At 41.6% G+C, this 15,949-nt stretch overlaps 2 protein-coding genes across 3 annotated transcripts in view; both read right to left on the bottom strand.

The window, feature by feature from the left end:
* LOC129724154 (ETS-like protein pointed) overlaps positions 1-15,949 on the bottom strand; it is a 254,542-nt gene that overhangs the window by 197,593 nt on the left and 41,000 nt on the right. The window lies entirely within an intron of this gene.
* LOC129724168 (uncharacterized) lies at positions 1,385-2,730 on the bottom strand. Its single transcript, XM_055678849.1, has 2 exons — positions 1,952-2,730; positions 1,385-1,861 (listed from the first exon to the last, which is right to left on the bottom strand). The coding sequence occupies exons 1-2, from the start codon at positions 2,715-2,717 to the stop codon at positions 1,584-1,586; spliced, it is 1,044 nt and encodes a 347-aa protein (XP_055534824.1). The 5' UTR covers positions 2,718-2,730; the 3' UTR covers positions 1,385-1,583.

Below are 15,949 nucleotides of genomic sequence, written 5' to 3'. Positions count from 1 at the left end.
CTGAAGCTGAATTTTCCACACACAATCTTTTGTATCGAGTTCAGCGTCGATTTTTACCATTAAGGCGTGGCCACGTAGCTTATAGAAAGAAAGAGAAACAAACCAATACATCTTCAATACTACTGAGTGATTTTCATAAGCATCAAAAGAAAGTTTTTGCTTTCCCGCTGCGAAAATCACTCTGGTTCTTAGATTAACTAATTTTCGTTGCTAATATTTGACTGATAACGGTGTTCGAGTGAACACAAACAAACAATTAAACCGGAAAATCACTCAATTTAGCAGTGAAAATTCTTGAAATGAGGGTTATGTCTTGTTGTGATAAACTATTCATAGGCAACACTACCGTTTATCTTTGGTGCGCCCTGGTCGTTGTTGTAAAAATGATTATTGAGAAATAGATGGACATTTCACACCTGGAGTAGTTGTGAAAATTCTCGTAACTCTTATCTTCAAGCATTTATAGTTCTAAAAAGAACCGATTCGATAACCTTCAGCTCGAAATGTATGCTACAGAATGCTGATAATCACACCACCACCGGTAGCATCGATAAAATATAAAATTTGCTCTCCGCTGTGCCCTCCAGCAGCTGTGCCAGCAAAATATCCTGCAGCGTACAATGGTTATTATTGCTGCCGTGTGCAGAATACAGTTAACATGCTCCGCGGTGCCTGGAAGTTGACTCGTATGCAGCTCTCGTTTCTCAATGTCGCAAAGCTTTAACGGCTGCACCACACTCGCTATTGTGGAACAAACTAAACTGAAGCTGAATTTTCCACACGCAGTCTTTTGTATCGAGTTCAGCGTAGATTTTTACCATTAAGGCGTGGCCATGAAGCTTAGACAAAGACAAACAAACCAAAACACTTTGTTGAGTCAAAATATGTAGGCAGATGAATTTATTTCGTCCATGTTATTGTTATCTGTGCTTGAGAAGCAAGCCAAGAACAAGGGAAATGTATGGGAAAGCTTGACCTTGGAACTTTTCACCCTTTTCCACCATTAAGCAGTAAAGCAACAATGTTGAACATAATATCAAAAAATTGTTACACATTTTATCTATCCACCGAAATATAAATGACAAAGATGCATTAAGTCGTTCGCTTGCTATAACCGTTTGAAATCTGACGCAACATTTGCCAGTTTCATTTTCATTTTCACAAAGTGTAATCTAGTATAGAAAACAAAGACGTAGTCCTACGCCAAAAAAGTGAAAATTTCCCTTCCTCTCATTGAAATCTTCTGCAGACGCCGTTTCAGTTCCAGCCAGAGAAATCCATATTCGATAAGCAGGTAATGAATCGCCCGCCCGGGAAATATTTCGTAACAAGACAATGGGCAATCTAATCGGCTGAACCATAAATAACCTGCCGGCGTCTGTGAAGCCATAACTCTCCCAATTACGTACTGATAATATTTTCAACCATGTCTGTGTCTGCTACTCGATTTGATGACTGGTGTGAGGGAAAAAAAACTAGGAAATGATTTATTGTCTGTCTTATACACGAATTAGTTCTACATCTAGTACGATATTTAGTCGTCGCGAAAAATACAAACTTAACCTAGCTATAAAAGTCCGTGATTAAACTAGTCTTCCCAATCGATGTGGCGCGATCGGAAACGGAAGCAACTTTGACAGCTTCAGCATCTTCGATCGTCTGGAAGCCACGAACGCCGGTTCCTCGGTAGGTGTCTCCTCTACGACGGTGGTCTCATCTTCAACGGTGGTCGCATCTTCGACAGTCGTCTCAATTTCGGTAGTAGTTTCTCCTTCAACAGTGGTCTCACCTTCGGTAGTGGTCGCACCTTCGGTAGTGGTTTCATCTTCAGTAGTGGTTTCACCTTCAGTAGTGGTTTCACCTCCAGTAGTAGTTTCACCTTCAGTAGTACTTTCACCTTCGGTAGTGGTCTCACCTTCGACAGTAGTCTCACCTTCAGTAGTGGTTTCACCTTCAGTAGTGGTTTCCGTAGTGGTGTCATCATCGCCAGTCGTGGTTTCCGTGGGCTCCGTAGGTTCAACATCAGCACAATCCGTAGTCAGATATCCCCTTAGGTAGTTTTGATCGATCTGTTGCCAATCGTATGCATAATCCCTGCACGCTTCGAACCGCTCGAAGATAACTTCCGCAGTACCATTGTGCTCAGCTATCTCGTCTTGCAGCACCTCCTCGCGACCAACTCTGAGGTTGGTATAGTAATCTAGCTCCTCCTGGAGCTCTTTTCTAATCGCTTCCGGATCAAGAACATTATTGCGTCCTAGGGTCTGAATGACCTGTGAGATCGTGCGCACGTTTTCATGGCTAAACGGGTTGTGGTACGGCCAGAAGCGGATTGCAGCATCATTTTCCAGGTACAAATTAGATTGCCACGCACAGTTCTGAATGTCCTCGTTTTGGAACATGATATAAAACAGTCGCATATACAACACATCATCGCGGCAGCCATCCGTAACATCGGCAGTCACTATTTCCTGCAAGAAACCTGCATCACGATCTTGCATAGTCCAGGCAAATTGTCCGTAGCCAGCCACCAGATCGCGGTTGAACAATCCATTGAGGAGGTTATTTTGGGCACGAAAAACTTCTAGCTCATTAGCTACCAGCTGCGATAAATTGACAAACTCTACGCGAAACTCTTCTAGAAACGGGTATGCACCAGCTGAAGAGTCGACCGCTAGACAGGTCACTAGTACCACTAATAATGCCCTAGTAAACATCGTCACTTCCAAATATTCCACCTTTAACTGACTGCCAATAAGATTTTTTGCTCCATATATATTGGATCATGGCCATAAAACTTATCAACTTGAAGTATGGCGTCAATGTTCTACGATAGTACTACTGAATAACGGAAGAAATCTAATCTTCAGCGATAAAAAAACACGGCCGGAATCGATTATAACTCATTCACAAAATGTTTCAATAATAATTGCAATATGCACATTATTTACTGTTAAAAAATTAAAAAGCTCATTCTCATTGGCCTTCAATGAGCGAGCATTCCAATTTAATATTTTAATTGTTCTATTTAAAATCATTGCTAAATTTTAAATTAGAAACAATTTTAATAGTAAAATTTGTGCCTATTTGAATGGCTTCAAACATTGATTTTGCCTGCAACATGGCGTTCATAAGATCGAGCATTGCCTGTTGCAAAAAAGAAAGTTTACCTGCCGTAATAGGCCCCAGGCAGTTGACATTGGAAAATATATTTTCGGCAGCAATATTAGCTGGAGTAATAGGTGTACAATTATTTTCTAGCGTGTTTTGCTTACCCATATTAACGGTCATTTTCGAACTACCAACACTAGGCGGTATAATGTTCGAACTACCTGTAACCTGTGCATAAGTTAAACGGGTATGCAAAGGAGTAGGTAAACTATGCGTCACTGGTACGCTTGGAGAATTTTGTTTTGAAGTTGGTTTTAATTGAGAAATTGAATTTTGTTTACCTTGCCTTGCCTTAACAATTGCTAAACGGACTGGGCATTGATAAAAATTTGACATATGGTTGCCGTTACAATTCGCACAGCGAAAATTTTTACTCTCTTTCACAGGACATATGTCCTTTTTGTGAGAAGAGTCTCCACAATTAAGACATTTTTGGTCCATGTTACAGAATTTGGAACCATGGCCATAACGTTGGCAAGTACGGCATTGGGTGATATGCTTTACACCTCCGCCATACTTCCTATAAATTTCCCACTTTACACGCACATTATACAAAGCATGTGCTTTTTCAAAAAAATTTTAAGTTGTTAACCTCATTGCGGTTAAAATGAATTAAATAATTAACAAGGGAAATTCCAGTTCTCTGACTGTTTTCGCCTCGTGATTTTTGTTTCACTAGAATTACTTGGGTAGGGGCTATGCCAAGTAATTCTGTTAAAGTACGTTTGATCTCATCAACGGTTTGATCGTTGGTGAGACCTTTCAAGACAACCTTGAACGGCTTGGCGTTCTTGGTGTCATATGTAAAAAATTTGTACATCTTGTCAGTTGAATACTGAACAAGACGATCACGACCCTTTACTGAGTCGGCTAATAAGCGGCATTCACCTCTACGGCCAATTTGATAGGTAACTTTAACGTCAGAAACAAACGTTGAAAGTTCCTTTTTGAATATATTAAATTCAGAAGAAATAGTTACCACAATAGGTGGAACTTTTTCTTTTTTTAAAGATTTTATATTTTGTATAGTTTCATTATTGATAACTTCCATTTCACCAGCTTCTTGCTCAGGCAAAATATCAAAAGGATTGTCACTACAGACACTCGATGTGTCAGAAAGAGATGCTTCTCTTTTCCTCCCCGCAGCGATGCGAGGTTTCTTTTTCCGTCCAGCCATTTCAGGTGATACGAAAAAAGTTAAAACAAATGTTAAATTCAAAAGTAGGTAGTCTTGAGAAAGACTGATGGGAAATAACTTTCAGGTAGTCTTTAAAAGACACACTGACAAAACACAAACTTTGAAGCTATAGGCAGTCAAAGACCAGTCCACAAGCAACCGAAAAAACGTCTGATCTGTAGGACAGTTCAAGACGCACTGTGTAATACAGGCTTAAAACACGCATAATGTGGAGCAAAACACGTCGTCGCAGTAGGCACGGAAATATGACAAGTGCATCAAGTGCATCCTGCTCGTTTTGTTTTGTTTTCGGTTCAAGAGTTTTTTAGTGCATTCATGAATGAAATATTAAAAGATTGGCTAGTATGTGTGTGATTTCTCCAGTGTCAGTGTACTTCGGATGTTTATAGACTCGATAACTCAAGCCGGCAAGTTTTGCAAAACATCCAGATACTGATTGCGACTGACTTTGAATGTTATAACAAAAAAAGTGAAGATTTCCCTTCCTCTCATTGAAATCTTCTGCAGACGCCGTTTCAGTTCCAGCCAGAGAAATCCATATTCGATAAGCAGGCAATGAATCGCCCGCCCGGGAAATATTTCGTAACAAGACAATGGGCAATCTAATCGGCTGAACCATAAATAACCTGCCGGCGTCTGTGAAGCCATAACTCTCCCAATTACGTACTGATAATATTTTCAACCATGTCTGGGTCTGCTACTCGATTTGATGACTGGTGTGAGGGAAAAAAACTAGGAAATGATTTATTGTCTCTCTTATACACGAATTAGTTCTACATCTAGTACGATATTTAGTCGTCGCGAAAAATACAAACTTAACCTAGCTATAAAAGTCCGTGATTAAACTAGTCTTCCCAATCGATGTGGCGCGATCGGAAACGGAAGCAACTTTGACAGCTTCAGCATCTTCGATCGTCTGGAAGCCACGAACGCCGGTTCCTCGGTAGTTGTCTCCTCTACGACGGTGGTCTCATCTTCAACGGTGGTCGCATCTTCGACAGTCGTCTCAATTTCGGTAGTAGTTTCTCCTTCAACAGTGGTCTCACCTTCGGTAGTGGTCTCACCTTCGGTAGTGGTTTCATCTTCAGTAGTGGTTTCACCTTCAGTAGTGGTTTCACCTCCAGTAGTAGTTTCACCTTCAGTAGTACTTTCACCTTCCGTAGTGGTCTCACCTTCGACAGTAGTCTCACCTTCAGTAGTGGTTTCACCTTCAGTAGTGGTTTCACCTTCAGTAGTACTTTCACCTTCCGTAGTGGTGTCATCATCGCCAGTCGTGGTTTCCGTAGGTTCAACATCACCACAATCCGTAGTCAGATATCTCCTTAGGGAGTTTTGATCGATCTGTTGCCAATCGTATGCAAAATCCCTGCACGATTCGAACCGCCCGAAGATAACTTCCGCAGTACCATTGTGCTCAGCTATCTCGTCTTGCAGCACCTCCTCGCGACCAACTCTGAGGTTGGTATAGTAATCTAGCTCCTCCTGGAGCTCTTTTCTAATCGCTTCCGGATCAAGAACATTATTGCGTCCTAGGGTCTGAATGACCTGTAAGATCGTGCGCACGTTTTCATGGCTAAACGGGTTGTGGTACGGCCAGAAGCGGATTGCAGCATCATTTTCCAGGTACAAATTAGATTGCCACGCACAGTTCTGAATGTCCTCGTTTTGGAACATGATATAAAACAGTCGCATATACAACACATCATCGCGGCAGCCATCCGTAACATCGGCAGTCACTATTTCCTGCAAGAAACTGGCATCACGATCTTGCATAGTCCAGGCAAATTGTCCGTAGCCAGCCACCAGATCGCGGTTGAACAATCCATTGAGGAGGTTATTTTGGGCACGAAAAACTTCTAGCTCATTAGCTACCAGCTGCGATAAATTGACAAACTCTACGCGAAACTCTTCTAGAAACGGGTATGCACCAGCTGAAGAGTCGACCGCTAGACAGGTCACTAGTACCACTAATAATGCCCTAGTAAACATCGTCACTTCCAAATATTCCACCTTTAACTGACTGCCAATAAGATTTTTTGCTCCATATATATTGGATCATGGCCATAAAACTTATCAACTTGAAGTATGGCGTCAATGTTCTACGATAGTACTACTGAATAACGGAAGAAATCTAATCTTCAGCGATAAAAAAACACGGCCGGAATCGATTATAACTCATTCACAAAATGTTTCAATAATAATTGCAATATGCACATTATTTACTGTTAAAAAATTAAAAAGCTCATTCTCATTGGCCTTCAATGAGCGAGCATTCCAATTTAATATTTTAATTGTTCTATTTAAAATCATTGCTAAATTTTAAATTAGAAACAATTTTAATAGTAAAATTTGTGCCTATTTGAATGGCTTCAAACATTGATTTTGCCTGCAACATGGCGTTCATAAGATCGAGCATTGCCTGTTGCAAAAAAGAAAGTTTACCTGCCGTAATAGGCCCCAGGCAGTTGACATTGGAAAATATATTTTCGGCAGCAATATTAGCTGGAGTAATAGGTGTACAATTATTTTCTAGCGTGTTTTGCTTACCCATATTAACGGTCATTTTCGAACTACCAACACTAGGCGGTATAATGTTCGAACTACCTGTAACCTGTGCATAAGTTAAACGGGTATGCAAAGGAGTAGGTAAACTATGCGTCACTGGTACGCTTGGAGAATTTTGTTTTGAAGTTGGTTTTAATTGAGAAATTGAATTTTGTTTACCTTGCCTTGCCTTAACAATTGCTAAACGGACTGGGCATTGATAAAAATTTGACATATGGTTGCCGTTACAATTCGCACAGCGAAAATTTTTACTCTCTTTCACAGGACATATGTCCTTTTTGTGAGAAGAGTCTCCACAATTAAGACATTTTTGGTCCATGTTACAGAATTTGGAACCATGGCCATAACGTTGGCAAGTACGGCATTGGGTGATATGCTTTACACCTCCGCCATACTTCCTATAAATTTCCCACTTTACACGCACATTATACAAAGCATGTGCTTTTTCAAAAAAATTTTAAGTTGTTAACCTCATTGCGGTTAAAATGAATTAAATAATTAACAAGGGAAATTCCAGTTCTCTGACTGTTTTCGCCTCGTGATTTTTGTTTCACTAGAATTACTTGGGTAGGGGCTATGCCAAGTAATTCTGTTAAAGTACGTTTGATCTCATCAACGGTTTGATCGTTGGTGAGACCTTTCAAGACAACCTTGAACGGCTTGGCGTTCTTGGTGTCATATGTAAAAAATTTGTACATCTTGTCAGTTGAATACTGAACAAGACGATCACGACCCTTTACTGAGTCGGCTAATAAGCGGCATTCACCTCTACGGCCAATTTGATAGGTAACTTTAACGTCAGAAACAAACGTTGAAAGTTCCTTTTTGAATATATTAAATTCAGAAGAAATAGTTACCACAATAGGTGGAACTTTTTCTTTTTTTAAAGATTTTATATTTTGTATAGTTTCATTATTGATAACTTCCATTTCACCAGCTTCTTGCTCAGGCAAAATATCAAAAGGATTGTCACTACAGACACTCGAAGTGTCAGAAAGAGATGCCTCTCTTTTCCTCCCCGCAGCGATGCGAGGTTTCTTTTTCCGTCCAGCCATTTCAGGTGATACGAAAAAAGTTAAAACAAATGTTAAATTCAAAAGTAGGTAGTCTTGAGAAAGACTGATGGGAAATAACTTTCAGGTAGTCTTTAAAAGACACACTGACAAAACACAAACTTTGAAGCTATAGGCAGTCAAAGACCAGTCCACAAGCAACCGAAAAAACGTCTGATCTGTAGGACAGTTCAAGACGCACTGTGTAATACAGGCTTAAAACACGCATAATGTGGAGCAAAACACGTCGTCGCAGTAGGCACGGAAATATGACAAGTGCATCAAGTGCATCCTGCTCGTTTTGTTTTGTTTTCGGTTCAAGAGTTTTTTAGTGCATTCATGAATGAAATATTAAAAGATTGGCTAGTATGTGTGTGATTTCTCCAGTGTCAGTGTACTTCGGATGTTTATAGACTCGATAACTCAAGCCGGCAAGTTTTGCAAAACATCCAGATACTGATTGCGACTGACTTTGAATGTTATAACAAAAAAAGTGAAGATTTCCCTTCCTCTCATTGAAATCTTCTGCAGACGCTGTTTCAGTTCCAGCCAGAGAAATCCATATTCGATAAGCAGGTAATGAATCGCCCGCCCGGGAAATATTTCGTAACAAGACAATGGGCAATCTAATCGGCTGAACCATAAATAACCTGCCGGCGTCTGTGAAGCCATAACTCTCCCAATTACGTACTGATGATATTTTCAACCATGTCTGGGTCTGCTACTCGATTTGATGACTGGTGTGAGGGAAAAAAACTAGGAAATGATTAATTGTCTGTCTTATACACGAATTAGTTCTACATCTAGTACGATATTTAGTCGTCGCGAAAAATACAAACTTAACCTAGCTATAAAAGTCCGTGATTAAACTAGTCTTCCCAATCGATGTGGCGCGATCGGAAACGGAAGCAACTTTGACAGCTTCAGCATCTTCGATCGTCTGGAAGCCACGAACGCCGGTTCCTCGGTAGTTGTCTCCTCTACGACGGTGGTCTCATCTTCAACGGTGGTCGCATCTTCGACAGTCGTCTCAATTTCGGTAGTAGTTTCTCCTTCAACAGTGGTCTCACCTTCGGTAGTGGTCTCACCTTCGGTAGTGGTTTCATCTTCAGTAGTGGTTTCACCTTCAGTAGTGGTTTCACCTCCAGTAGTAGTTTCACCTTCAGTAGTACTTTCACCTTCGGTAGTGGTCTCACCTTCGACAGTAGTCTCACCTTCAGTAGTGGTTTCACCTTCAGTAGTGGTTTCACCTTCAGTAGTACTTTCACCTTCCGTAGTGGTGTCATCATCGCCAGTCGTGGTTTCCGTGGGCTCCGTAGGTTCAACACCAGCACAATCCGTAGTCAGATATCCTCTTAGGAAGTTTTGATCGCTCTGTTGAAAATCGTATGCATAATCCCTGCACGCTTCGAACCGCTCGAAGATAACTTCCGCAGTACCATTGTGCTCAGCTATCTCGTCTTGCAGCACCTCCTCGCGACCAACTCTGAGGTTGGTATAGTAATCTAGCTCCTCCTGGAGCTCTTTTCTAATCGCTTCCGGATCAAGAACATTATTGCGTCCTAGGGTCTGAATGACCTGTGAGATCGTGCGCACGTTTTCATGGCTAAACGGGTTGTGGTACGGCCAGAAGCGGATTGCAGCATCAATTTCCAGGTACAAATTAGATTGCCACGCACAGTTCTGAATGTCCACGTTTTGAAACATGATATGAACCAGTCGCATATACAACACAGCATCGCGGCAGCCATCCGTAACATCGGCAGTCACTATTTCCTGCAAGAAACTGGCATCACGATCTTGCATAGTCCAGGCAAATTGTCCGTAGCCAGTCACCAGATCGCGGTTGAACAATCCATTGAGGAGGTTATTTTGGGCACGAAAAACTTCTAGCTCATTAGCTACCAGCTGCGATAAATTGACAAACTCTACGCGAAACTCTTCTAGAAACGGGTATGCACCAGCTGAAGAGTCGACCGCTAGACAGGTCACTAGTACCACTAATAATGCCCTAGTAAACATCGTCACTTCCAAATATTCCACCTTTAACTGCCTGCCAATAAGATTTTTTGCTCCATATATATTGGATCATGGCCATAAAACTTATCAACTTGAAGTATGGCGTCAATGTTCTACGATAGTACTACTGAATAACGGAAGAAATCTAATCTTCAGCGATAAAAAAACACAGCCGGAATCGATTATAACTCATTCACATGGTTGACCAAAACACAGCGATTATCACGGATCTCGTATCTTGGGTAGTCTGTGCGATCGAAACTTCAACTTATATCCGTAATTACATTTTTTATTATAACATCAATAACGTAAGCTTAATCATTGAGAAATATAGCTGCTATCCGTTCAGCCAAATCTAGTTAGTATCGTCGCCGATGTGGCGCAAGCTGGAGGCGAGAGACCAGCTCCGGATCCACAGTGGTCTCTGTTTCCTCCGGTGTGGACTCTTCGACCGCCTCGGTTGTTGTTTCCTCACCACCTTCGGTGGTCTCCTCTACAGTAGTCGCTTCACCTTCTTCAGTTGTCGTCTCTTCGCCTGCTTCGGTTGTTGTTTCCTCACCTGCTTCAGTTGTCGTCTCCTCACCACCTTCGGTGGTAGTCTCTTCACCTGCTTCAGTTGTCGTCTCTTCGCCTTCTTCAGTTGTTGTCTCTTCGCCTGCTTCAGTTGTCGTCTCCTCACCTGCTTCGGTTGTTGTTTCCTCACCACCTTCGGTGGTAGTCTCTTCACCAGCTTCAGTTGTCGTTTCTTCGCCTGCTTCAGTTGTCGTCTCTTCACCTGCTTCAGTCGTCGTCTCTTCACCTGCTTCCGTTGTCGTCTCCCCACCACCTTCGGTGGTAGTCTCTTCGCCTGTTTCAGTTGTCGTCTCTTCACCTTCGCCAGTTCCCGTCGTCGTCTCCTCCGTCGTGGTAGGCGTTGTTATTTCCGTGGTGCAGTCACTTTCCAAATAAGTTCGGATGTACGCGTGATCCAACATTTGTAGCTCATAAGCCTCCTCTATGCATGCCGCAAGATCAATCTGCAGCGCATCTGACATGGGCAGATGCAGGTCCAACTCGCCTTGGAGAATCTGTTCCCGTTCGGGTCGCAGATTGGTTTGACGCTCTAACTCTTCCTGCAGTACGCTGCTGATGGTGTCCACGTCGTAAATGTCCGCCACACCACTTACATTCTGTACAACCCGAGAAATCGAATCAACATTATCGCGGGAGAATATGTTATGATCCGGCCAAAAACGTCCAGCAGCATCCTGACTTAATCCTGCTCCAGCGTCTCTGGAGCAATTCTGAATATCCTCATTCTGGAAAACTAAGTAGCGAATACGAACTTCCAACACCTCCTCTCGACAGGACTCGGAAATACCCTCGAAGTTCTCGATTTCCTCAAGAAATTCACTATCCCGGGCACGCAGCTCAAAAGTCAGGATTCCTATTTCTCGCAGCAAGTCGCGATTCAACATCCCATTAAAGCCATGGTTGACTGTTCGTAGGCCTTGGAATTCCTCATCTACCGTATTGGACAACTCAGAAAACTGCTCCTGGAACTCCTGCAGGAACTCGTATCTCGCAAACGAAAGCTGTACAGCCAGGACGGCTGCCAGAAAGCTGGCCAGAATCACCTTCGAAAGCATCCTCTAACTGTCCTCTTGTGTACTAACTAAACACCGGTCTGCTCGGCGTTATTTATGGGAATTCTACAGCTGATCGACTTATGCATAGTAATCTAATCGAAAGCCCCAAGAATAGTCGGATGCTTTTGCCTGCCACGCCACGTGCCATTCAGAAAGAACCAATCTTATCATTGACGCAGCCCGTATTTGCGTAGAATCCTCTAATCGTCCTTAGTTTGAATGCTAGTATACACATCTACCTGTACTAATCTAATCTCCGAATGCAAAACCGGAACCCGCTGAAACAATGTGCGTTTTAGATCACAATACAGTCGTATGGCAGGCTTTTGTTGAACATGAGAGGGGTCTTAGTTATGATCACCGAAACGAAGTAGGCTTTGTCTGTCAGTTATTGAGTGGTTGATTCGACGGAAACGTGACTTTTGCTGTAGTTTTCTGATATAATGTGTGAGATAAGTATGAGTGGAACAAATTAGTTCATCGCTGGTTGATTCTGTATAATTGTCTGTATACTTTTATTTTCAAGTCTCATAAAACGGTCTTTTTGCAGCACCCCGCTAAAAATTTAAGCATCATCTGAAATAGGCTGATATCTCGTGTTTACGATGATTAAAAAAGTTGCGGTTCTGGGCATTGTTGTTCAGAGGGTCAAGTTCGGCGCGAAACTCTACCACTACGAGGTGAGTACGAAATTTTGACCTTAAATATCTCACGACTCCAACCACCTAAAAAGCAATGGTATTGCATTTAATTCTCTGCATTTTTATCAACTTATCTCACGATTCTGACTTCCTAGAGAGTTGCGGTCTTCGGCTACTGACATTAGTGGTGGTAATGTCAACTCAGAAATATTTTACCTTCGTGGGTATTGCAGAATGATGGATAACCCCGCTATCCACATGACCACAAAATCTATGTGACACTTCGTGCCATGCTACATATTGTATCCTGCTCAAACGTAACCACTTTTTCCGAATGAACACAAAAATGGTAAATCAATTATTAACCACTAATTGAAATAGAACAATATAAATTGCATTGCTTCTGTCAAATGTAAATCACTAAGTTGCTGAATACTGCATCTTTCTAAGTTGTTGGATTTTCGAGATAAATTTAGTTCATAACACTCCAATTTTAACGCACATTAGCGTCACGTAGTGCTCTCATTCCTCTCATTCGCAAGGATGGAAAAAAATCACTCACTTATACAATCGTTTCTGATTCAATATCGCCTGAAAATCATTTAGAAGTTTTCATTTATCAACAATGATAAGCTTGCTTGGTTACAGCTATGAACAAAAGTCGGTAGTGATAATTTCAATAGAATCAATAGCGAAAATTTTCACTTCTCGATAGTGAAAAATAAAAATCAGCGACTTTTCTCGGCTCGATTATTTCATAATCAATGATGAAATAATCATTATTACTTTGTCTCTTTTGTTGAGGCTCAGAGCTTTCTGCTAGCACTAATCTAGCCATCACATAGCTCTTGATGTTTCCCAGTACGTACGTATTTTTCAAATACGGGCAATGCGGTTTCCTCCTATCTCCAACACAACACTCATCATAATATCTCTCCGCTTCCTCTTCATGTTGACCTTCTGCACAAATTTTCTCGAAGACCGCTGCTCTCTATGTGGTAGAGTTCACGAGATAAATTTAGTTCAAAATATTCAAAACACACTAGCGCCACACAGCGGCTAAATTTCATACCAAACTGAATAATAATCAAAAGCTTTAACTTTTCCACTGCTTGGATTTATGAGATAAATCATGTTCAAAATAGTCAAAACAATATGTACACTAGCGCCTCGTTGGAGTCGAATTTCGGATCAAAATTTACATCAACTGAAAGGCCTTGGCCACCTAAACAACTTTGCTCAACACAGAAACTTTCTAAATGGTCTGATTCACGAGATAAATTAAGTTCGACACTGAGATCGCTTTTCTTCACGGACGGCTCAAAAATCGGTTCGAAAACTGGTGCGGGAATCTTGGGTTCTAGTGTACAGATTTCAGTGGCAATGGGGGCAACTGGCCTACTGTATTCTAAGCGGAGATTTACGCTATCATCGAATGTGTCAACGTTTGTCTGAAGAGTAACTACAAACATGCGAATATCTGCATTTTCTGATAGTCAAGCGGCACTAAAGGCTCTTTGTGCTCACACGTGTACGTCAAAATAGTGTGAGGGAGTGCGTTCTCTCGCTGCGGAGGCTGTGTCGTATGAACACTGTCAATTTGTACTGGGTTCTCGGGCACTGCGGCATAGACGGCAATGAAAAAGCAGACGAACTGGCCAAACAGGGCTCCAACTCGCAATTTGTTGGTCCGGAACTCTTTCGCGGTATCTCAAATTGCACTACAAAAATGAAACTGGGAAGAACAACGGGTGACAGTCAACTGGAGAGCTGTCAGAGGGTGTCAGTCAGTTTTTTTTACGCGAATTCCGGAATTTACGCGTTTTTTTGCGCGGATTCAGGAAATTACGCATTTTTTTCACGCGGAATCTGAGAATTTACGCGGATTCCGGAATTTACGCGGTATTTTTTCTTACGCGGACTCCGGGTTTTCCTAACGCGGATTCCGGAATTTACAAGGTTTTTTACGCGGATTCCAGAATTTACACGGTTTTTATACGCGGATTCCGGGATTTACGCGGCACGTCTCCCCCGCGTAAAAAGCGACTTCAGTGTACTCAAAACTACATGCGCACTAGCTCCACATTGCGGTCAAATTTTGAACTATACTATGCCCCGACCCTGTTGTTGCCCGCTGCTGATCCACTTCGCCTACTGCCATCGGTGTTGATGTCCGCTGCTGCTGCCTGCTGCTAGTAAAGTGAACTGATGGGGTGAAATGTTCGAACGGTACCTTTTATACCAAGGTTTCGTCAGTTAGTTAGAAAGAAGGAGGGGCCAAGTAGATAATGAAATGTAAATAAGCATCGGAAACAGAAAAAAACAACAACAATAACAACAAAGTCAGATCGATTGTATCCGTTAGTGTCGACTGTGCTTGGGAAGAGAGGTAGTGATTGGCTGCGCGGTATGATTTAGACAATCGATATTAATTACTAATTTTTCAATAGTGTATCTCAAACAATAGTTTGTTTTTGTTACATAAATTTAATCGTAAAAGAATTTCTGATCGATTGATGTCAAAACCTCGAAAACCTAATGACTGAAAAATAAGCGCTCAAAACCTGACCACTTTTCCCTGGTTTTCCCTGGTTGAATTACTAGACTTTTTCCCTGGTTGAATTACTAGATTACTAGAGTGCATTAAACTTAAACAGCAAGTTGGAGAAACAAAGAAAAAAAGGTAAAATATAATGCAAAAAAAATACGAACATTTGCTCAGTAGGGTTAGCCGATAAGAAATGGCGTGAGTCGACGAAAAGGAAGCTGAGACGGGTGCTCCATAAGACCCCGGTCATGTCACATTTCATCGGATGAGTGTTGGTTGCGGGGTGTCGACGGTCAAAGGAGGCGAAGGAGAAAGAGACTTGGAGAAGGCTAAAAACAGCACTGCTCGCGGACGAGTTTAAAACATGTAACGGTAGGCGACAACATTTTTCCCACAATTTTAGACAAAGCCGAATGGTAAAAGGCGAATCAATTGGCAATACGTATGGAGGTTATAGGAATGAAGTCCTTCCCCATCAATCCAAGGCCCAAGAGAGATCTGCAGAAGAAAGCCAAACATAACATGGCAAAATCACAAACGAGCAGAACGCCACGACTTTGGTTCTGTTTTGTTTTCACAAAATACTGATTTTTTTGATTCGTCAACATTTTAAATATCTGAATTGTAATAACAATAATCTAAACATATAAAAATGGTTGTCTGTCTGATCCATATAGACTTGGAAACTACCGAACCGAACCGCAAATAATCGATTTTCCAGAACCAAGTTTATTTGGTTCAATTTGGGGCCCCACATAATCCTAATCTTAGCGGAAGTCGATTGGTTTTGTCTCGGCTTGACGCAATGAAATTCAAATTTGTATGAAAATTTGTATGGAAAAACCTACTTTTTTGCATTTCCCTTTCTAGAGAGCTCAGTAATGCTTCAATAATGCAATACATTGCGTTAAAGTATAGCAATTTAGATGCTTAACAACTTCATCGGAGACACTAAAGAGTTAAGATGTCCATAAAAATTTATGACTGTTTAAAGAATTGTATGTAGAAAATCATTTTTTCTGCCAACACTACCAGTAGAACTGCGTCATGTCGTATCGAGTCTGGACACTCAGTTGGACCAAGCCAACTAATTCAGGTCAATACTCTAGGTGCAGAAAGGATCTACA

The sequence above is a fragment of the Wyeomyia smithii genome, chromosome 1 (genome assembly GCF_029784165.1).
Source record: "Wyeomyia smithii strain HCP4-BCI-WySm-NY-G18 chromosome 1, ASM2978416v1, whole genome shotgun sequence".
NCBI classification, from domain to species: domain Eukaryota; kingdom Metazoa; phylum Arthropoda; class Insecta; order Diptera; family Culicidae; genus Wyeomyia; species Wyeomyia smithii.
Note: the sequence above shows the minus strand (reverse complement) of the source record. Positions and strands in the feature narration are given on the sequence as shown.

Coding starts and splice junctions, on each gene's coding strand:
- LOC129724168 (XM_055678849.1), bottom strand. CDS start 2,717: ATGTTTACTAGGGCATTATTAGTGGTACTAGTGACCTGTCTAGCGGTC. Junction 1,862..1,951: donor TACGGAAACCACTACTGAAG/GTGAAACCACTA, acceptor CTACTACTGGAG/GTGAAACCACTACTGAAGGT.